Source organism: Salmo salar, chromosome 06 (genome assembly GCF_965601325.2).
Source record: "Salmo salar chromosome 06, fSalSal1, whole genome shotgun sequence".
In the NCBI taxonomy this organism is placed as follows: Eukaryota; Metazoa; Chordata; class Actinopteri; order Salmoniformes; family Salmonidae; genus Salmo; species Salmo salar.
In genome coordinates, this window is record NC_138296.1 from 44,633,961 (window position 1) to 44,652,328 (window position 18,368).

At 42.0% G+C, this 18,368-nt stretch overlaps 2 protein-coding genes across 2 annotated transcripts; both read left to right on the forward strand.

Annotated features, from left to right (window-relative positions):
• The first annotated feature begins 267 nt into the window (after positions 1-267).
• On the forward strand, positions 268-4,060 carry LOC106599929 (heat shock 70 kDa protein). The gene is made up of 2 exons (XM_045720588.2): positions 268-709; positions 1,819-4,060. The coding sequence occupies exon 2, from the start codon at positions 1,842-1,844 to the stop codon at positions 3,774-3,776; it is 1,935 nt and encodes a 644-aa protein (XP_045576544.1). The 5' UTR covers positions 268-709; positions 1,819-1,841; the 3' UTR covers positions 3,777-4,060.
• A 5,546-nt stretch (positions 4,061-9,606) lies between these two features.
• Positions 9,607-13,340, forward strand: LOC123743447 (heat shock 70 kDa protein). The gene is made up of 2 exons (XM_045720589.2): positions 9,607-10,050; positions 11,099-13,340. Exon 2 carries the CDS (start codon positions 11,122-11,124, stop codon positions 13,054-13,056), a length of 1,935 nt encoding a protein of 644 aa, XP_045576545.2. The 5' UTR covers positions 9,607-10,050; positions 11,099-11,121; the 3' UTR covers positions 13,057-13,340.
• The last annotated feature ends 5,028 nt before the right edge of the window (positions 13,341-18,368 follow it).

Below are 18,368 nucleotides of genomic sequence, written 5' to 3' on the forward strand. Positions count from 1 at the left end.
TAGAACAGAATAGCATTGACTAGAATACAATAGAGAAGGATTAGCCGGCGTGTTCATCATTTGTCTTTCATTTAACAATTAATACTGGATAGCTTAAATATTCTGGCTTTAATAGAAAAAAATGATCTTCCCAGGAGGCACATTAACTTGTGGTGAGTTGCACATACCACCTGTGCAGTAGGCACTCAATTCTCTTACAATACATGTCTATTATTCATTAGTGAGAAAATGTTTATAGACTGACATCTCGTGAACTGTTGAGGAACTGCAGTGTAGCCTATAGACTGAAATGTCGACTGAATAAGGTTGAACCGGATGCTGTTTCATTTGTGTGTAAATTTGAATCATTAACGGTTTTTGATCGTTTTAATCAATACAAATAATGGTTTCACTATTAGTGTGCTGTGTGTGTGCGTTCTGGACAGTTCTCCGCGCCTCCCGAACGCTCTGGAAGAACGAGAACTTTCATTTGCTGTGCTTCCAATGCATACGCCTCGCAGCCTGCGTCATTGCACAGGATTGCTGCGCTCTCATGAGCAATGTAGTCGGAAAGTTCGAGAAATGGCTAGAAATCATGAGTGATATTTTTTAGGCAATGGGGATGGTATATATTCTGGTGAAGTACATTCAGATTCAAACATCGACTCAACGAGAAAGAAAGCAAGAAAAGAGAAGAGACACTTTCAACAGACCTCTACATTCATAAACTGTAAGTAAAGGGAAATTAATTCAGTACCCTATTTTCATAATGGCTGTGAGTTATGAACTTGATAGAATAAAAAATGATGCTATGTTGGTTGTGTGGACATAGCCGATTTAGCTGTAACATTATGCCAGAATATTTGGTTATCTAATGAAGAAATAATATTCTAAAGATAGAATATTATAATAACATTTATTATGTTATTTAATTGGACAGACTAGGCCTACATTCCTTTTTTTGTAGCATATTATTATTTTATTATAAATACTTATTTCTTCATTTTAAGAAAATCTGCTCTAATTCTGTGAAGATAACACAATATTATTCAGGAGTGTTCATAGAAAAAAATGTAGGCCTGTTGTGAAAAGAGTTTCTATGTAATAGATTAGCAGAAATGATTGTGTCTGCCATTGTCTTTGTTAAACCCCACTGAATATGTGCCTGGCCAGTATTAGTGTATAACACTAATATATATATATATATATATATATATATATATATATATATATATATATATATATATATATATATATATATATATATATATATATATAAAACACTAATATAACACAAACATTGACAACAGTGTTGTTTTCAGACCTGGGTTCAAATGCTTATTATTGTTTTTCAAGGACATTAAAATACCAGTACATTTTGAAATATAAGTAGTTGAATATTGGAATGTGTTTGGAAATACATTTGGAAAGTATTACCATGTATTTGAAAATACTGAAATACACAGACAAGTGTATTTTAAAATTAAAATATGTAAATATTCCATTCATTTCAACCCAGGACTGTTTGTTTCTAGTTGCATTTGAGATGTATTTGGAGACAAGTATTTGAAAATAGTTTCACATAGTATTTTTTTATTTTTATTATTAGAAAATACTTTCAAATACTTTAAATAGAAGTGGCTACATTATTTGAAAATATTCAAATACATAGAAAATCAGAATTACAAATACTTAAATACGCATGTATTTGAACCCAGGTCAGGTTGTTATTCAAGTATATTTAGGTTGAAATCTCTGTTGGTGGAGATTGACATTACTTGCAGCTAGGTTTTCGTAGAATAATATCAATTTCTAAAATATTATTTCATTAATTTGTAGGCAACTAACTCCAAACCATCAAGATGTCATCAGCTAAAGGCCCGTCTATCGGCATTGACCTGGGCACCACCTACTCCTGTGTGGGGGTGTTCCAGCATGGCAAAGTGGAGATCATCGCCAACGACCAGGGCAACAGGACCACACCCAGCTATGTGGCCTTCACAGACACCGAGAGACTCATCGGAGACGCAGCAAAGAACCAGGTGGCCATGAACCCCAACAACACCGTTTTTGACGCCAAACGCCTGATTGGCCGAAAGTTCAACGATCAGGTCGTGCAAGCCGACATGAAGCACTGGCCCTTCAAGGTGGTCAGCGACGGAGGAAAGCCTAAAGTTCAGGTAGATTACAAAGGTGAGAACAAATCCTTCAACCCAGAGGAGATCTCCTCCATGGTCCTGGTGAAGATGAGGGAGATCGCTGAGGCTTACCTGGGCCAGAAGGTGTCCAATGCAGTCATCACAGTCCCTGCCTACTTCAACGATTCACAGAGACAGGCCACTAAGGACGCTGGAGTGATCGCTGGGCTGAATGTGCTGAGAATCATCAACGAGCCCACTGCGGCAGCCATCGCCTACGGCATGGACAAAGGCATGTCCAGGGAACGCAACGTCCTGATTTTTGACCTGGGTGGGGGCACCTTTGACGTGTCCATCCTGACCATCGAGGATGGGATCTTTGAGGTGAAGGCCACGGCTGGAGACACTCACCTGGGCGGGGAGGACTTTGACAACCGCCTGGTTAGTCACTTTGTGGAGGAGTTCAAGAGGAAACACAAGAAGGACATCAGCCAGAACAAGCGGGCTCTGAGGAGGCTGAGGACAGCCTGCGAGAGGGCCAAGAGAACACTGTCCTCCAGCTCCCAGGCCAGCATTGAGATTGACTCCCTCTTTGAGGGCATCGACTTCTACACCTCCATCACCAGGGCTCGTTTTGAGGAGATGTGTTCCGACCTCTTCAGGGGAACCCTGGAGCCTGTGGAGAAAGCCCTCGGGGATGCCAAGATGGACAAGGCCCAAATCCACGACGTCGTCCTGGTCGGAGGCTCCACCCGGATCCCCAAGGTCCAGAAGCTCCTGCAGGACTTTTTCAACGGCCGAGAGCTAAACAAGAGCATCAACCCAGACGAGGCGGTGGCCTACGGCGCTGCCATCCAGGCGGCCATCTTGTCTGGCGACAAGTCTGAGAACGTCCAGGACCTGCTGCTGCTGGATGTGGCTCCCCTGTCCCTGGGCATCGAAACCGCCGGAGGGGTCATGACCGCCCTGATCAAACGCAACACCACCATCCCATCCAAACAGACCCAGACCTTCACCACTTACTCCGACAACCAGCCCGGGGTCATGATCCAGGTCTATGAGGGAGAGAGAGCCATGACCAAGGACAACAACCTCCTGGGGAAGTTTGAGCTCTCTGGGATCCCCCCTGCCCCACGAGGAGTCCCTCAGATCGAGGTGACCTTTGACATCGACGCCAACGGCATTCTGAACGTATCAGCGGTGGACAAGAGTACGGGCAAAGAGAACAAGATCACCATCACCAACGACAAGGGCCGGCTCAGCAAAGAGGATATTGAGAGGATGGTGCAGGACGCTGACAAATACAAAGCTGAGGATGAAGCACAGAGGGAGAAGATAGCAGCCAAGAACTCCCTGGAGTCGTACGCCTTCAATATGAAGAGCAGCGTGGAGGACGACAACATGAAAGGCAAGATCAGCGAGGAGGACAAAAAGAAAGTGGTGGACAGGTGCGACCAGACCATTTCCTGGTTGGAGAACAACCAGCTGGGTGACAAAGAGGAGTATGAGCATCAGCTAAAGGAGCTGGAGAAAGTATGCCAGCCTATAATTACCAAGCTGTACCAGCAGGGAGGGATGCCCACAGGTTGCTGTGGAGATCAGGCACGGACCAGCTCTGGTGCCAGCTCCCAAGGCCCAACCATTGAAGAGGTTGACTGAAGTGAGGGACTTGTATAAAGGACTTTTCAAAATGCATTAGTATCACTGCATACAATTTGCTATTCAGGAAAAACGTTGTACTTATACTTATTTCTACTGGTTAAAATGTTAATGCATTTTTATGGCTCAGTGCTATTTAGGAAGTGCTCTATATATTTATTGGTTGTACTGTAAAGATGACACTAGATAAACATACTGAAAGATAAAAGAAAACACACTGTAAATCTGTTGTTTCATACCATATTGCATTGCTGGACATTGCAAATAAAATGTATTTAAATATGTTTCTAGGTCAGTTGGCTGTTTTCTTGAATTCCTTCTCATCATAACACATTCAGTATTCACATTTTTATAATAGTTTTTTACACAATACCATGAAATATTGTAAACAAAACTTTCATTGATGACTAAACCACCAGAGATAGGAGAACAAGTGAAGACACCCTAATGGCCCCAATGTTTAGTTTATCTACTCTTTATTCTGCGATAACATATGATACAATCACTATGATCCTTCTTGGAAAAAGAGGCACAAATTCAATTCTGGCACATAGAAAAAAAACAATTACATGTCACATTTTTCCTTTGTGCTAATTGGTGTCAAGCTCAGAGAACCAACTACTGTATAATTATTTGATTTTGAAGTATTTAAACTGGACCTGACAGCATTTGAACTACTTTGCAGATATGAAACAAACGGACAATCATAATATCAGTAAAACATATCAAATTCCCAGTTTATGCTTCAAAACCAACTTTATAAGAGGTTTTAAAAATAGGTTATATTTGACTCAAAATTCCATGTTGTACAGTAAGGCATTGTTGGCAGAATAGATTGATGCAGTTCAATGCATGATTAATATAATTCACCAATACATTTCTTGGTAGTCCAAATAATATTTTGATCAGGTTGTAAATTATGGCTGGCCTAGTACATTGTTTGCTGCCGCCACCCATTCGGGATGCAGTGTTTCAGTTTCAATGACTTGATATTTTGAACAAAAAAACGGACGACTGTAAATAAGGCTGGGAATGTCAATACAATGCAACTATAAGGTGTTATATTATGCATATCTGCAAGCGTAGCAGCAAAGGCTGGACAAATTCTTTATCTATTTTGTTTAAAAACGTTAAGATGCTATAAACAGCATATGTACATAAGTGGACATTATAAAGGGCTATATTTTTTCTAATAAAACAATGGCCAGTTTAGTCACAGTTACACGTTGTTGTGTAAAAGAAATAGCCTATGTCTGGCGAATTCATTGGGTACATTGACTTCAATAATTCAAAACCTAGGAGCCTCGTGGTTCTCACCCCATTCCATAGACTTACACAATGCCCGAGGATCCCAACAGGTCCCTCAGGCGCGACGTCCCCTGAAGGCCCATTTTGCTAACCGCCGCCTGCTAGCTATCTATAGCATATTGGACTGTTAGCTGATCCACCGGCCAGTTTCTTGGACCACGATGCCAATTTTGCCAATTGGACTTGGACCCCTCTGATACTTGGAACCCTACAAATTCCACGACTGGTCTATCGACGTTACTGCACGAGGAGGCAAAAACAGACTTTTCCCCCATCGCGACGTCCCTCTAAGGCCTATATGCTAGCTTGCTAGCCCCAGCCTGCTAACTGCTAGCTTGCTAGCACCGGCCTGCTAACTGTCTGAATCGCCGTGTCCCCAGCCAGCCCAACCACTCACTGGACCCATACGATCACTTGGCTACGCATGCCTCTCCCTAATATCAATATCAATATGCCTTGTCCATTACTGTCCTGGTTAGTGAGTACTGTCTTATTTCACTGTAGAGCCTATAGCCCTGCTCAATATGCCTTAACCTTAACCAACCATGTTGTTCCACCTCCCACATGTGCGATGACATCACCTGGTTTAAAAGTCTCTAGAGACTATATCTCTCTTCATTTCTCAATGCCTAGGATGTCTTAGCCGTGTCTGAATCCTAGCTAAGGAAAACCACCAAAAACGCTGAAATTTCCATCCCTAACTATAACATTTTCCGCCAAGATAGAACAGCCAAAGGGGGCGGTGTTGCAATCTACTGCAGAGATAGCCTGCAGAGTTCTATCTTATTATCAAGGTCTGTACTAAAACAATTCAAGCTTCTACTTCTAAAAATGTACCTTTCCGGAAACAAGTCTCTCACTGTTGCCGCTTGCTATAGACCACCCTCTGCCCCCAGCTGTGCCCTGGACACCATATGTGAATTGATTGCCCCCCATCTATCTTCTGAACTCGTGCTGCTAGGTGACCTAAACGGGGACATCCTTAACACCCTGGCCATCCTACAATCTAAGCTTGATGCCCTCAATCTCACACAAATTATCAATGAACCTACCAGGTACAACCCCAAATCCGTAAACACGGGCACCCTCATAGATATCATCCTAACTAACTCGCCCTCCAAATACACCACAGCTGTTCTCAACCAAGAACTCAACGATCACTGCCTCATTGCCTGCATCCTTAATGGGTCTGCGGTCAAACGACCACCCCTCATCACTGTCAAACGCTCCCTATAACACTTCTGCGAACAGGCCTTTCTAATTGACCTGGCCGGGGTATCCTGGAATGACATTGACCTCATCCCGTCTGCAGAGGATGCCTGGTTATTCTTAAATAAGCACGCTCCATTCAAAAAAATGTAGAACTAGGAATAGATATAGCACTTGGTTCCCTCCAGACCTGTCTGCCCTTACCTCTCTTATCCTACCTCATTTGCACATGCTGTATATAGATTTTTCTACTGTATTATTGATTGTATGTTTTTTTATTCCATGTGTAACTCTGTGTTGTTGTATGTGTCGAACTGCTTTTCTTTATCTTGGCAGGTCGCAGATGCAAATGAGAACTTGTTCTCAACTAGCCTACCTGGTTAAATAAAGGTGAAATAAAAAATAAATAATAATAATAATAATAATTTGGACTACACCTGGAGGACATCCTCCAACCTATCAGAGCTCTTGCAGTAAGAACTTACACGTTTTCCATCCAAAGGATCTGATAATTAATTTAGTACTGAAAGCATAAGCTACAGCTAGCCAGCACTGCAGTGCATAAAGTGTAGTGAGTAGTTGACTCAAAGAGAGAAAGGCAATAGTTGAAGCAGCATAGAGAGAGAGAGAGAGAGCTAGCTATTTTTAATTTTATTTTTAATTAATCTTAGTCTACCTTTCACTTAGCTATTGCAGCTAATTTAGCCTACCCAAAGAACCTGACTCAAACAGAGAGGAATGCTATTTATGTTAGCTAGCTGGCTAAGGCTATCCAACACTGCAACTCCTCCAAGTCAATGTAAGCTTTTGGTTTTATAAATGTATTGACACCGGGGCCCGCGGGTTTACCTGCTAAACTACTTGCTGTACAGTGTAATGCGTGATTGTACACTTGGGATTGGATTGTGGGTTTACTAATGTGTTGGTTCCATTTTGTTTTGTTTTACTATAACCATAATATGGTGACGATGTAGGTTGTGTAGCGGTTAGTGGTTATGGTGTGAAGGTTTGGCATGGAGAGGTTTTTGTGCCTAGTCACAGATAGCTGTTGTGTTGTGTACTGAAGTCCACAAGTGAAGGGAAAAGGTGAGAGGAGGAAAGCTTGTAGATGTGAGAAGGAATTTTACAACAAGTAAAGTCATAATGCTCTATGTGGCTGCTATGAAATTGAACTGTGTGTGTGGGTGATCAGGGGTGTATTCATTCTGACGATTATGTTGCAAAATGTGTCTTAAACGAAACGAAATGGGGCGGGACCTACCTGAATTTGTCCAATAGAAACTTTCGAAACGTTTTGCAACTGTTTGGACTAAAGATTACACCCCAGATCAGCTAGATGCAGGCAAGAGTGTGCAAGGCGGTATTGAATGTGCCTGTCACCTTGATCACTCCAATTTGTCTCTCGACCTGTACACCTACGGTATAAACTTTCATTTCTAGGCTATAGGTTGTAGCAATCTCTTGATTGGTATAGGACAAATTTGAGTATCATGTAGTAGCCTAAACCTATTGATGTTACTTTGAGCTGGGTGAAAGGGAATATGAATGACAGTCATCCAATATGCTGTAATCGAACTACGGCCATGATAATAAAATCAAATCAAAATCAAATCAAATTTATTTATATAGCCCTTCGTACATCAGCTGATATCTCAAAGTGCTGTACAGAAACCCAGCCTAAAACCCCAAACAGCAAGCAATGCATGTGAAAGAAGCACGGTGGCTAGGAAAAACTCCCTAGGAAAAACTCCCTAGAAAGGCCAAAAACCTAGGAAGAAACCCAGAGAGGAACCAGGCTATGAGGGGTGGCCAGTCCTCTTCTGGCTGTGCCGGGTGGATATTATAACAGAACATGGTCAAGATGGTAAAATGTTCATAAATGACCAGCATGGTCAAATAATAATAATCATAGTAGTTGTCGAGGGTGCAACAAGCACGTCCGGTGAACAGGTCAGGGTTCCATAGCCGCAGGCAGAACAGTTGAAACTGGAGCAGCAGCACGGCCAGGTGGACTGGGGACAGCAAGGAGTCATCATGCCAGGTAGTCCTGAGGCATGGTCCTAGGGCTCAGGTCCTCCGAGAGAGAGAAAGAAAGACAGAGAGAAAGAGGGAATTAGAGAGAGCATATTTAAATTCACACAGGACACCGGATAAGACAAGAGAAATACTCCAGATGTAACAGACTGACCCTAGCCCCCCGACACATAAACTACTGCAGCATAAATACTGGAGGCTGAGACAGGAGGGATCAGAAGACACTGTGGCCCCATCCGATGATACCCCCGGACAGGGCCAAACAGGCAGGATATAACCCCACCAACTTTGCCAAAGCACAGCCCCCACACCACTAGAGGGATGTCTCCAACCACCAACTTACCGTCCAAAGACAAGGCCGAGTATAGCCCACAAAGATCTCCGCCACAGCACAACCCAAGGGGGGGGGGGGCGCCTCCATAATCTTGAACGGCACCAACCGGCCCTGCTGCGTATATAGTGTGAAGTGTGTCCTCATTTAGTAGTTGCATTGTACTGCGGTGCTGTGCGGTATGGTAAGGCAACTTAAAGTGCGTGAAATCATAGTATTTTACTGTCAGCCTTTGTTGCCATTAATGCTCATTTGGACCACCAGAGGGAATCTTGGAGCACATCTACTCTCATAAGTATCCAGGGCTGAATAGGGCTGAATAAATAAGGTATTTCTGTTTTTATTTTGAATAAATATGCAACAATTTAAAAAAAACTGTTTTTGCTTTGTCATTATGAGGTATTGTGTGTTGATTGATGATGAAAAATAATAATTTCATACATTTTTCGAATAAGGCTGTAAAGTAATAAAATGTGGAAAAAGTCAAGGGGTCTGAATACTTTCCGAATGCAATGTATATTAGCAAATACTTTAGCTACCATTTGTGTTTTTTGTAATTAAAATTCACAGGAGAATGTCACAAGCAGTTCACATTTGCTTAGCATGAACAAGATATCCCCATGATGGTAAGCAAATGTGAACTGATAGACCATCAGTAATGAAAAGGCTAGACTAGAATGGTATAGAACAGAATAGCATTGACTAGAATACAATAGAGAAGGATTAGCCGGCGTGTTCATCATTTGTCTTTCATTTAACAATTAATACTGGATAGCTTAAATATTCTGGCTTTAATAGAAAAAAATGATCTTCCCAGGAGGCACATTAACTTGTGGTGAGTTGCACATACCACCTGTGCAGTAGGCACTCAATTCTCTTACAATACATGTCTATTATTCATTAGTGAGAAAATGTTTATAGACTGACATCTCGTGAACTGTTGAGGAACTGCAGTGTAGCCTATAGACTGAAATGTCGACTGAATAAGGTTGAACCGGATGCTGTTTCATTTGTGTGTAAATTTGAATCATTAACGGTTTTTGATCGTTTTAATCAATACAAATAATGGTTTCACTATTAGTGTGCTGTGTGTGTGCGTTCTGGACAGTTCTCCGCGCCTCCCGAACGCTCTGGAAGAACGAGAACTTTCATTTGCTGTGCTTCCAATGCATACGCCTCGCAGCCTGCGTCATTGCACAGGATTGCTGCGCTCTCATGAGCAATGTAGTCGGAAAGTTCGAGAAATGGCTAGAAATCATGAGTGATATTTTTTAGGCAATGGGGATGGTATATATTCTGGTGAAGTACATTCAGATTCAAACATCGACTCAACGAGAAAGAAAGCAAGAAAAGAGAAGAGACACTTTCAACAGACCTCTACATTCATAAACTGTAAGTAAAGGGAAATTAATTCAGTACCCTATTTTCATAATGGCTGTGAGTTATGAACTTGATAGAATAAAAAATGATGCTATGTTGGTTGTGTGGACATAGCCGATTTAGCTGTAACATTATGCCAGAATATTTGGTTATCTAATGAAGAAATAATATTCTAAAGATAGAATATTATAATAACATTTATTATGTTATTTAATTGGACAGACTAGGCCTACATTCCTTTTTTGTAGCATATTATTATTTTATTATAAATACTTATTTCTTCATTTTAAGAAAATCTGCTCTAATTCTGTGAAGATAACACAATATTATTCAGGAGTGTTCATAGAAAAAAATGTAGGCCTGTTGTGAAAAGAGTTTCTATGTAATAGATTAGCAGAAATGATTGTGTCTGCCATTGTCTTTGTTAAACCCCACTGAATATGTGCCTGGCCAGTATTAGTGTATAACACTAATATATATATATATATATATATATATAAAACACTAATATAACACAAACATTGACAACAGTGTTGTTTTCAGACCTGGGTTCAAATGCTTATTATTGTTTTTCAAGGACATTAAAATACCAGTACATTTTGAAATATAAGTAGTTGAATATTGGAATGTGTTTGGAAATACATTTGGAAAGTATTACCATGTATTTGAAAATACTGAAATACACAGACAAGTGTATTTTAAAATTAAAATATGTAAATATTCCATTCATTTCAACCCAGGACTGTTTGTTTCTAGTTGCATTTGAGATGTATTTGGAGACAAGTATTTGAAAATAGTTTCACATAGTATTTTTTTATTTTTATTATTAGAAAATACTTTCAAATACTTTAAATAGAAGTGGCTACATTATTTGAAAATATTCAAATACATAGAAAATCAGAATTACAAATACTTAAATACGCATGTATTTGAACCCAGGTCAGGTTGTTATTCAAGTATATTTAGGTTGAAATCTCTGTTGGTGGAGATTGACATTACTTGCAGCTAGGTTTTCGTAGAATAATATCAATTTCTAAAATATTATTTCATTAATTTGTAGGCAACTAACTCCAAACCATCAAGATGTCATCAGCTAAAGGCCCGTCTATCGGCATTGACCTGGGCACCACCTACTCCTGTGTGGGGGTGTTCCAGCATGGCAAAGTGGAGATCATCGCCAACGACCAGGGCAACAGGACCACACCCAGCTATGTGGCCTTCACAGACACCGAGAGACTCATCGGAGACGCAGCAAAGAACCAGGTGGCCATGAACCCCAACAACACCGTTTTTGACGCCAAACGCCTGATTGGCCGAAAGTTCAACGATCAGGTCGTGCAAGCCGACATGAAGCACTGGCCCTTCAAGGTGGTCAGCGACGGAGGAAAGCCTAAAGTTCAGGTAGATTACAAAGGTGAGAACAAATCCTTCAACCCAGAGGAGATCTCCTCCATGGTCCTGGTGAAGATGAGGGAGATCGCTGAGGCTTACCTGGGCCAGAAGGTGTCCAATGCAGTCATCACAGTCCCTGCCTACTTCAACGATTCACAGAGACAGGCCACTAAGGACGCTGGAGTGATCGCTGGGCTGAATGTGCTGAGAATCATCAACGAGCCCACTGCGGCAGCCATCGCCTACGGCATGGACAAAGGCATGTCCAGGGAACGCAACGTCCTGATTTTTGACCTGGGTGGGGGCACCTTTGACGTGTCCATCCTGACCATCGAGGATGGGATCTTTGAGGTGAAGGCCACGGCTGGAGACACTCACCTGGGCGGGGAGGACTTTGACAACCGCCTGGTTAGTCACTTTGTGGAGGAGTTCAAGAGGAAACACAAGAAGGACATCAGCCAGAACAAGCGGGCTCTGAGGAGGCTGAGGACAGCCTGCGAGAGGGCCAAGAGAACACTGTCCTCCAGCTCCCAGGCCAGCATTGAGATTGACTCCCTCTTTGAGGGCATCGACTTCTACACCTCCATCACCAGGGCTCGTTTTGAGGAGATGTGTTCCGACCTCTTCAGGGGAACCCTGGAGCCTGTGGAGAAAGCCCTCGGGGATGCCAAGATGGACAAGGCCCAAATCCACGACGTCGTCCTGGTCGGAGGCTCCACCCGGATCCCCAAGGTCCAGAAGCTCCTGCAGGACTTTTTCAACGGCCGAGAGCTAAACAAGAGCATCAACCCAGACGAGGCGGTGGCCTACGGCGCTGCCATCCAGGCGGCCATCTTGTCTGGCGACAAGTCTGAGAACGTCCAGGACCTGCTGCTGCTGGATGTGGCTCCCCTGTCCCTGGGCATCGAAACCGCCGGAGGGGTCATGACCGCCCTGATCAAACGCAACACCACCATCCCATCCAAACAGACCCAGACCTTCACCACTTACTCCGACAACCAGCCCGGGGTCATGATCCAGGTCTATGAGGGAGAGAGAGCCATGACCAAGGACAACAACCTCCTGGGGAAGTTTGAGCTCTCTGGGATCCCCCCTGCCCCACGAGGAGTCCCTCAGATCGAGGTGACCTTTGACATCGACGCCAACGGCATTCTGAACGTATCAGCAGTGGACAAGAGTACGGGCAAAGAGAACAAGATCACCATCACCAACGACAAGGGCCGGCTCAGCAAAGAGGATATTGAGAGGATGGTGCAGGACGCTGACAAATACAAAGCTGAGGATGAAGCACAGAGGGAGAAGATAGCAGCCAAGAACTCCCTGGAGTCGTACGCCTTCAATATGAAGAGCAGCGTGGAGGACGACAACATGAAAGGCAAGATCAGCGAGGAGGACAAAAAGAAAGTGGTGGACAGGTGCGACCAGACCATTTCCTGGTTGGAGAACAACCAGCTGGGTGACAAAGAGGAGTATGAGCATCAGCTAAAGGAGCTGGAGAAAGTATGCCAGCCTATAATTACCAAGCTGTACCAGCAGGGAGGGATGCCTACAGGTTGCTGTGGAGATCAGGCACGGACCAGCTCTGGTGCCAGCTCCCAAGGCCCAACCATTGAAGAGGTTGACTGAAGTGAGGGACTTGTATAAAGGACTTTTCAAAATGCATTAGTATCACTGCATACAATTTGCTATTCAGGAAAAACGTTGTACTTATACTTATTTCTACTGGTTAAAATGTTAATGCATTTTTATGGCTCAGTGCTGTTTAGGAAGTGCTCTATATATTTATTGGTTGTACAGTAAAGATGACACTAGATAAACATACTGAAAGATAAAAGAAAACACACTGTAAATCTGTTGTTTCATACCATATTGCATTGCTGGACATTGCAAATAAAATGTATTTAAATATGTTTCTTGGTCAGTTGGCTGTTTTCTTGAATTCCTTCTCATCATAACACATTCAGTATTCACATTTTTATAATAGTTTTTTACACAATACCATGAAATATTGTAAACAAAACGTTCATAGAAGACTAAACCACCAGAGATAGGAGAACAAGTGAAGACACCCTAATGGCCACAATGTTTAGCTTATCTACTCTTTATGCTGCGATAACATATGATACAATCACTATGATCCTTCTTGGAAAAAGAGGCACAAATTCAATTCTGGCACATAGAAAAAAAACAATTACAGGTCACATTTTTCCTTTGTGCTAATTGGTGTCAAGCTCAGAGAACCAACTACTGTATAATTATTTGATTTTGAAGTATTTAAACTGGACCTGACAGCATTTGAACTGCTTTGCAGATATGAAACAAACGGACAATCATAATATCAGTAAAACATATCAAATTCCCAGTTTATGCTTCAAAACCAACTTTATAAGAGGTTTTAAAAATAGGTTATATTTGACTCAAAATTCCATGTTGTACAGTAAGGCATTGTTGGCAGAATAGATTGATGCAGTTCAATGCATGATTAATATAATTCACCAATACATTTCTTGGTAGTCCAAATAATATTTTGATCAGGTTGTAAATTATGGCTGGCCTAGTACATTGTTTGCTGCCGCCACCCATTCGGGATGCAGTGTTTCAGTTTCAATGACTTGATATTTTGAACAAAAAACGGACGACTGTAAATAAGGCTGGGAATGTCAATACAATGCAACTATAAGGTGTTATATTATGCATAACTGCAAGCGTAGCAACAAAGGCTGGACAAATTCTTTATCTATTTTGTTTTAAAACGTTAAGATGCTATAAACAACATATGTACATAAGTGGACATTATAAAGGGCTATATTTTTTCTAATAAAACAATGGCCAGTTTAGTCACAGTTACACGTTGTTGTGTAAAAGAAATAGCCTATGTCTGGCGAATTCATTGGGTACATTGACTTCAATAATTCAAAACCTAGGAGCCTCGTGGTTCTCACCCCATTCCATAGACTTACACAATGCCCGAGGATCCCAACAGGTCCCTCAGGCGCGACGTCCCCTGAAGGCCCATCAAGGTCTGTACTAAAACAATTCAAGCTTCTACTTCTAAAAATGTACCTTTCCAGAAACAAGTCTCTCACTGTTGCCGCTTGCTATAGACCACCCTCTGCCCCCAGCTGTGCCCTGGACACCATATGTGAATTGATTGCCCCCCATCTATCTTCTGAACTCGTGCTGCTAGGTGACCTAAACGGGGACATCCTTAACACCCTGGCCATCCTACAATCTAAGCTTGATGCCCTCAATCTCACACAAATTATCAATGAACCTACCAGGTACAACCCCAAATCCGTAAACACGGGCACCCTCATAGATATCATCCTAACTAACTCGCCCTCCAAATACACCTCTGCTGTTCTCAACCAAGAACTCAACGATCACTGCCTCATTGCCTGCATCCTTAATGTGTCTGCGGTCAAACGACCACCCCTCATCACTGTCAAACGCTCCCTATAACACTTCTGCGAACAGGCCTTTCTAATTGACCTGGCCGGGGTATCCTGGAATGACATTGACCTCATCCCGTCTGCAGAGGATGCCTGGTTATTCTTAAATAAGCACGCTCCATTCAAAAAAAAATTGAACTAGGAATAGATATAGCACTTGGTTCCCTCCAGACCTGTCTGCCCTTACCTCTCTTATCCTACCTCATTTGCACATGCTGTATATAGATTTTTCTACTGTATTATTGATTGTATGTTTTTTTATTCCATGTGTAACTCTGTGTTGTTGTATGTGTCGAACTGCTTTTCTTTATCTTGGCAGGTCGCAGATGCAAATGAGAACTTGTTCTCAACTAGCCTACCTGGTTAAATAAAGGTGAAATAAAAAATAAATAATAATAATAATAATAATTTGGACTACACCTGGAGGACATCCTCCAACCTATCAGAGCTCTTGCAGTAAGAACTAACACGTTTTCCATCCAAAGGATCTGATAATTAATTTAGTACTGAAAGCATAAGCTACAGCTAGCTAGCACTGCAGTGCATAAAGTGAAGTGAGTAGTTGACTCAAAGAGAGAAAGGCAATAGTTGAAGCAGCATAGAGAGAGAGAGAGAGAGCTAGCTATTTTTAATTTTATTTTTAATTCATCTTAGTCTACCTTTCACTTAGCTATTGCAGCTAATTTAGCCTACCCAAAGAACCTGACTCAAACAGAGAGGAATGCTATTTATGTTAGCTAGCTGGCTAAACTATCCAACACTGCAACTCTTCCAAGACAATGTAAGCTTTTGGTTTTATAAATGTATTGACACCGGGGCCCGCAGGTTTACCTGCTAAACTACTTGCTGTACAGTGTAATGCGTGATTGTACACTTGGGATTGGATTGTGGGTTTACGAATGTGTTGGTTCCATTTTGTTTTGTTTTACTATAACCATAATATGGTGACGATGTAGGTTGTGTAGCGGTTAGTGGTTATGGTGTGAAGGTTTGGCATGGAGAGGTTTTTGTGCCTAGTCACAGATAGCTGTTGTGTTGTGTACTGAAGTCCACAAGTGAAGGGAAAAGGTGAGAGGAGGAAAGCTTGTAGATGTGAGAAGGAATTTGACAACAAGTAAAGTCATAATGCTCTATGTGGCTGCTATGAAATTGAACTGTGTGTATGGGTGATCAGGGGTGTATTCATTCTGACGATTATGTTGCAAAATGTGTCTTAAACGAAACGAAATGGGGCGGGACCTACCTGAATTTGTCCAATAGAAACTTTCGAAACGTTTTGCAACTGTTTGGACTAAAGATTACACCCCAGATCAGCTAGATGCAGGCAAGAGTGTGCAAGGCGGTATTGAATGTGCCTGTCACCTTGATCACTCCAATTTGTCTCTCGACCTGTAAGCCTACGGTATAAACTTTCATTTCTAGGCTATAGGTTGTAGCAATCTCTTGATTGGTATAGGACAAATTTGAGTATCATGTAGTAGCCTAAACCTATTGATGTTACTTTGAGCTGGGTGAATGGGAATATGAATGACAGTCATCCAATATGCTGTAATCGAACTACGGCCATGATAATAAAATCAAATCAAAATCAAATCAAATTTATTTATATAGCCCTTCGTACATCAGCTGATATCTCAAAGTGCTGTACAGAAACCCAGCCTAAAACCCCAAACAGCAAGCAATGCATGTGAAAGAAGCACGGTGGCTAGGAAAAACTCCCTAGGAAAAACTCCCTAGAAAGGCCAAAAACCTAGGAAGAAACCCAGAGAGGAACCAGGCTATGAGGGGTGGCCAGTCCTCTTCTGGCTGTGCCGGGTGGATATTATAACAGAACATGGTCAAGATGGTAAAATGTTCATAAATGACCAGCATGGTCAAATAATAATAATCATAGTAGTTGTCGAGGGTGCAACAAGCACGTCCGGTGAACAGGTCAGGGTTCCATAGCCGCAGGCAGAACAGTTGAAACTGGAGCAGCAGCACGGCCAGGTGGACTGGGGACAGCAAGGAGTCATCATGCCAGGTAGTCCTGAGGCATGGTCCTAGGGCTCAGGTCCTCCGAGAGAAAGAAAGAAAGAGAGAAAGAGAGAATTAGAGAGAGCATATTTAAATTCACACAGGACACCGGATAAGACAAGAGAAATACTCCAGATGTAACAGACTGACCCTAGCCCCCTGACACATAAACTACTGCAGCATAAATACTGGAGGCTGAGACAGGAGGGATCAGAAGACACTGTGGCCCCATCCGATGATACCCCCGGACAGGGCCAAACAGGCAGGATATAACCCCACCCACTTTGCCAAAGCACAGCCCCCACACCACTAGAGGGATGTCTCCAACCACCAACTTACCGTCCAAAGACAAGGCCGAGTATAGCCCACAAAGATCTCCGCCACAGCACAACCCAAGGGGGGGGGGGGGGGGGGGGGGGGCGCCTCCATAATCTTGAACGGCACCAACCGGCCCTGCTGCGTAAATAGTGTGAAGTGTGTCCTCATTTAGTAGTTGCATTGTACTGCGGTGCTGTGCGGTATGGTAAGGCAACTTAAAGTGCGTGAAAATATAGTATTTTACTGTCAGCCTTTGTTGCCATTAATGCTCATTCGGACCACCAGAGGGAATCTTGGAGCACATCTACTCTCATAAGTATCCAGGGCTGAATACATATGTAAATAAGGTTTTTCTGTTTTTATTTTGAATAAATATGCAACAATTTCAAAAAAACTGTTTTTGCTTTGTCATTATGAGGTATTGTGTGTTGATTGATGATGAAAAATATTAATTTCATACATTTTCCGAATAAGGCTGTAAAGTAATAAAATGTGGAAAAAGTCAAGAGGTCTGAATACTTTCCGAATGAAATGTATATTAGCAAATACTTTAGCTACCATTTGTGTTTTTTGTAATTAAAATTCACAGGAGAATGTCACAAGCAGTTTACATTTGCTTAGCATAAACAAGATATCCCCATGATGGTAAGCAAATGTGAACTGATAGACCATCAGTACGGAAAAGGCTAGACTAGAATGGTATAGAACAGAATAGCATTGACTAGAATACAATAGAGAAGGATTAGCCGGCGTGTTCATCATTTGTCTTTCATTTAACAATTAATACTGGATATCTTAAATACTTTGGCTTTAATAGAAAAAAAATGATCTTCCTTGGAGGCACATTAACTTGTGGTGAGTTGCACATACCACCTGTGCAGTAGGCACTCAATTCTCTTACAATACATGTCTATTATTCATTAGTGAGAAAATGTTTATAGACTGACATCTCGTGAACTGTTGAGGAACTGCAGTGTAGCCTATAGACTGAAATGTCGACTGAACCGGATGCTGTTTCATTTGTGTGTAAATTTGAATCATAAACGGTTTTTGATCGTTTTAATCAATACAAATAATGGTTTCACTATTAGTGTGCTGTGTGTGTGCGTTCTGGACAGTTCTCCGCGCCACCCGAACGCTCTGGAATAATGA